The sequence below is a fragment of the Spinacia oleracea genome, chromosome 1 (assembly GCF_020520425.1).
Source record: "Spinacia oleracea cultivar Varoflay chromosome 1, BTI_SOV_V1, whole genome shotgun sequence".
Classification (NCBI taxonomy): domain Eukaryota; kingdom Viridiplantae; phylum Streptophyta; class Magnoliopsida; order Caryophyllales; family Amaranthaceae; genus Spinacia; species Spinacia oleracea.
The window spans coordinates 76,573,483-76,578,426 of record NC_079487.1 but is presented as its reverse complement, the minus strand read 5'-3'; the positions used below and the strand labels follow the sequence as shown (position 1 = coordinate 76,578,426).

Sequence of the window (4,944 nt, the reverse complement as noted above, 5' to 3'; positions counted from 1 at the left end):
TGGAGATGAATTTTGTACCCGCCATGGGTGATGGGGCGGGGATGGGGATGAAAATTTTAGATGGGGATGGGGATGGAGGGACCTACATCCGCATCCGCTCTGCCCCATTGACATCCCTACTCATATTAATTAATCCAAAGACTTGGAAATTTCCATGTCTTGGAAATTCTGGCTCAGTAATCCCAATTTTATTAATTTCCTAATTATCATCTCAATTAAGATTTTACAAAATAAACCAAAGGGACTTTATTTGGTCAAATAACTCGTGCTTATACTCCGAGATAAATTTCTCGATTTTGACTATTTGATTCGACATGCGGGCCCACGTTACTTCCTATAAAATGTGGACGATTTCAGTTCAATTTTGCACCATCAAATCTCACTTATCTCATAAGTCATAATACTTTTATAGTAAGAGAGATTAATTAGCAGAGAGAAAGAGTGATTATTTCTATTTTAGGAAAATGGAAAAGGTTAACGAAATTAGGAATGCTCAAAGAGCCGAGGGTGCGGCTTGTGTCCTAGCCATTGGGAGGGCTAACCCACCAAATTTTATACTCCAATCCGAGTATCCCGATTATTATTTTAGGGTCACTAAAAGTGAACATATGGTTGATGTCAAGGAGAAGTTCAAGCGCATTTGTAAGTTTTATATACTTTTAAAACTTGCGCATGAATCAAAAACTAGCTAGCGAAAATTACACGGTTGCTAAACGCAGCCTGATTTTACTTGACGCAACCTTTTTTACTTTCATTTTTTTTCTTTCTAGAAAAATCATAACCCTCACTTTTACTAGTTTCTCTTAACCTTTTTTGATATTATTGTGGTTCAAATACATTTAGTTTTTTATTAGTGTCACGTGTATCTAATCAAATTAGAATACATATTTTGATTGCAATGGACGATATTTTTTACTTGAAAGACCTTGGAAATGAGGTAATTTTTTTAATTTTGTTTTTCCTTTTTTTTGAGCATTTCATGCAATTGGTATGAAATAATTACGTCTTTTTTGTACAGATTGAACAAAATATAATTAACTATTTCTTAGAAATTGAACAAAATATAATTAACTATTTCATACAGATTGAACATAACAGAGCTAAGTGTTCCGTACAAATTGAACAAAATGATAATACTAGTTCTTTCTATTGTCTATAATGAAAGAGTTGTCGACTGGTCATGTAGTGTTTGTTTGTTATACATTAGTAGTGATGATAGAACTTATTTCTGTTAAGTTCAATTTTGAACGGAATTATATTTTGTTCAATTTATACAAAATGCTTAGTTCTCTTATGTTCAATCTGTACGAAATGATTAATTATATTCTGTTCAATCTGTACGAAATAGTTAACTACATTTTGTTCAATCTGTACAAAATAAAAGTTTTAATTCCATACAAGTTGTATGAAAAGACTCAAAAAAACGAAAAAGAACGAAAATTACTTCAATTCCAAGTCAAAAATATTGTTCATTGCAATCTAAATATTTATTCTAATTTGATTAGATATACATGAAACTAAACAAAATCAAATTTATTTGAACTAAAATAAAATAAAAAAGTTTGAGAGAAAATAATAAAAGTGAGGGTAGAGTTTTTTTTTAGAATGAAAAAAATGAAAGTAAAAAGGGTTGCGCCAAGTAAAATCAGGCTGCGTATAGTACTCCCCGAAAATTATGAGAAATTGTTGTTTTTGTTGGACTATGCAATGTGACGAATCTAACATGCAATTGTTTATATATATATAAGTCACAAGCAGTCATAGACTCAAGAAAGGGTCAAAAGTGTGTGTGTTTGTTTTATGCATGTTATGTTATATTTATATCAAAAGGTCTTGTGCGCACAAGGTGTACAATAAATTTATTCCACACCAAGATAACTTTAACCTTTTTTTTTGTAACTTTAACCTAATTTTAATTAACTTTTATATTAGTAAAAAAAATTTGATAGATAAATATTTTTAAAAGGTTAAATGATTAATTTTATACATTATTAGTTATTTTGAAGAAATAAGTTTTACTAAAATGAAAAAATTTATGGTGAAAAATAGATAACTTTTACGTATATATGTTTAACTTTTAAGCATTTTGAGTTAACTTTTACTCTGGTGTACACCTATTGTACACCCATTGTAAATAAGGATTTGTGTATTCATATTTCTAAATTGGTGATATTTTAAGAATAAACGACAAAATGACGTACTTGTTGATCTATGAGAGTAGTTTATGCTTAGTATTTTTGCAAGTGTGAATCGATCTATCTGTTTATAAAAGGGCAATTAATTAGTTAGAAATAATTAGTGTAAAATGAGGTTATTTTGAACAGTATGCATGGTTTGGATGATTTAAGCATAAGACTAATGTGGAAATTAAAAATACATGATGGAGTCGATCTCAGGTGACAAAACCATGATCAGGAAGCGCCACTTGTTTGTGACTGAGGAAATTTTGAAGGCTAATCCAAGCATGATAACTTATGGAGAAGTGTCACATGATGCCCGTCGTCAAATGACCGTAGATTACCTACCGAAGCTTGGTAAGGAAGCTGCTCTTAAGGCCCTGAAAGAATGGGGACAACCCAAGTCCCGGATCACTCACCTTATCGTGTACAACACCTTGGCCTTATCCATGCCTGGAGCTGACTATGAGCTAGCAAAGGCTCTTGAACTTGACACCACAGTTCATAGAACTGTAATGTATCTTGTAGGTTGTCATGCGGGCCCTCATATTCTCCGCCATGCCAAAGATATAGCGGAGAATAACAAAGGGGCTCGTATCTTGATAGTATGTGCTGAGATCACAGCTGTTAATTTCCATGGTCCTTCTGAAACACAAATTGATTCCTTAATAGGGCAAGCACTATTTGGTGATGGTGCTGCTGCCATCATTGTAGGAGCTGAGCCTGATTACTCTATTGAGAGACCATGTTTTCAACTCATTTCAGGAACACAAAGGACTATACCTAACACTGATGGTGCAGCCTTTTCTGAGATCATTAACATGGGACAAACATTTCATCTTCGTAAGGATCTCCCTTGTTTGATTTCTGATTATATAGAGGAGAGTCTAGTAAATATATTCAAGCCCATTGGTATTACTGACTGGAATTCCATATTTTGGATCGCACATAATGGTGGTCCTGCTGTTCTGAATGGTATTGAATCTGAGCTTAAACTAGACAAGGAAAAGCTGAATGTGACTAGGCATGTGCTTAGTGAGTATGGTAATATGTCTAGTATTGGGGTGTTGTTTATGATGGATGAGATGAGAAAGAGATCATTCGAACAAGGTAAGACGACTACTGGGTTAGGTTGTGAATGGGGTGTTATGTTTGGATTTGGTCCTGGACTCACCATTGAAGCCCTTGCCCTTCGCAGTGTTCCTCTCCTTGATTAACGTAACTATGTTTACTTGCCTACCTTTTAACTTATTTCAACTGTTTTTATTTTGGAAAATTTGTAATTATTAATCCAACCTTTGCCCGATTTTCTTTAATTAAGCCTACATATGCGATATTTCTAAATAATCCAACCTTTATGACACAACTACTATTATTAAGCCTAACAAGTTACTAACCTGCTATAGGCGGTATTCATCCTTACGTGACATATAACAATTATAATTTTTTTCCCCCTTATTTTCTTTAATTGCTATTTTAATTTTCGTTCCTCTCTCCTCTGCGATTTTCTGCTTCATCTCTGAACTCCTCTCCATTATTTCTCTTCTACCTCTTCTCCACCATTGTCGATCCCTCATACCTCTCCATTCGAAGTTCATAAAAAATAATCAGCAATTTCTATGGCTGGGGTAAAGCAATTGCCTGTTAGATCTGGATCTTCTTCAAATTCAAAGTTTTTTTTCTTTCTAAATTATCAACAGACCACAATAACCAACATCCCACAACATTAAAAAAAACTATATTATTGCAACAGCTCGGGTTTTTACGAACTGACCATCAAGGAAGCCCAAAATTCAAAATTTAACAAAACAGGAACAAAAATGCTAAGGTTCGTAAGTTCACCTTCAATTGTACGATTTTGGAGACGAAATTTGAATGCGCGTGGATGAAGTCACCTATTTCCACAAGAAACTCGTTGATGATGTCATGAACCAGTAGAATTGTGGTTGAAGCAGCAGTAATGGAGGAGAGAGGAATTGGAACACGGTACAGAGAAGAGAAGGGTTAAGGGTTTTTTGAAAAAAAAATTAAATCCTTGTTTAGGTGGCAAGTGATGATGACGTGTCCAATATTTTAGCAGGGAAACCAACTTTAGGTTGTCAACGTTTTTGACGTTGACTTTGTAGCAGGTAATCGGTTATCCAGGCTTAATAATAGTAGTTGGGTCATAAAGGTTGGATTATTTAGAAATATCGCATAGGTAGGCTTAATTAAATAAAATCGGGCAAAGGTTGGATTAATAATTACAAATTTTCCTTGACTTTGTAGCAGGTAACCGGTCATCCAGGCTTAATAATAGTAGTTGGGTCATAAAGGTTGGATTATTTAGAAATATCGCATAGGTTGGCTTAATTAAAGAAAACCGGGCAAAGGTTGGATTAATAATTACAAATTTTCCTTTTATTTTTATGTTTACTTGTTTTTTGCATCAATAATTAAACTTATCCCCGCTTGTGATGGGATTGTAGCTACTAGCTAGGTTGGGTGTATTAGTTGGAGCGAATGTAATATATAGTGTCACCACAATGAGAATAATTAATGGCTTGTAATGATTTTTATAACTTTTGTATCAAATTTTTATACTCCGTAATACATTCAACTGCTTATATAACACGTGTAAGATGCTAAGATCGAGTTCATCTTGAATTAACTCACTACTACTTTCACATCTAAGGTTATAGTTTCTTGCTAGAGGCCTTGCTCAACAGTTTCCCAGCCATACGGTCTTTTTTCAGCGGCCATGGTGGAAAATTAAAAAAATATTGCA

At 33.8% G+C, this 4,944-nt stretch overlaps 1 protein-coding gene across 1 annotated transcript; it reads left to right on the top strand.

The window, feature by feature from the left end:
* Positions 1 to 372: 372 nt before the first annotated feature.
* LOC110799468 (chalcone synthase 3) lies at positions 373 to 4,738 on the top strand. The gene is made up of 2 exons (XM_022004738.2): positions 373 to 642; positions 2,397 to 4,738. The coding sequence occupies exons 1-2, from the start codon at positions 465 to 467 to the stop codon at positions 3,392 to 3,394; spliced, it is 1,176 nt and encodes a 391-aa protein (XP_021860430.1). The 5' UTR covers positions 373 to 464; the 3' UTR covers positions 3,395 to 4,738.
* Positions 4,739 to 4,944: the final 206 nt, after the last annotated feature.

Coding starts and splice junctions, on each gene's coding strand:
- LOC110799468 (XM_022004738.2), top strand. CDS start 465: ATGGAAAAGGTTAACGAAATTAGGAATGCTCAAAGAGCCGAGGGTGCG. Junction 643..2,396: donor GGAGAAGTTCAAGCGCATTT/GTAAGTTTTATA, acceptor AGTCGATCTCAG/GTGACAAAACCATGATCAGG.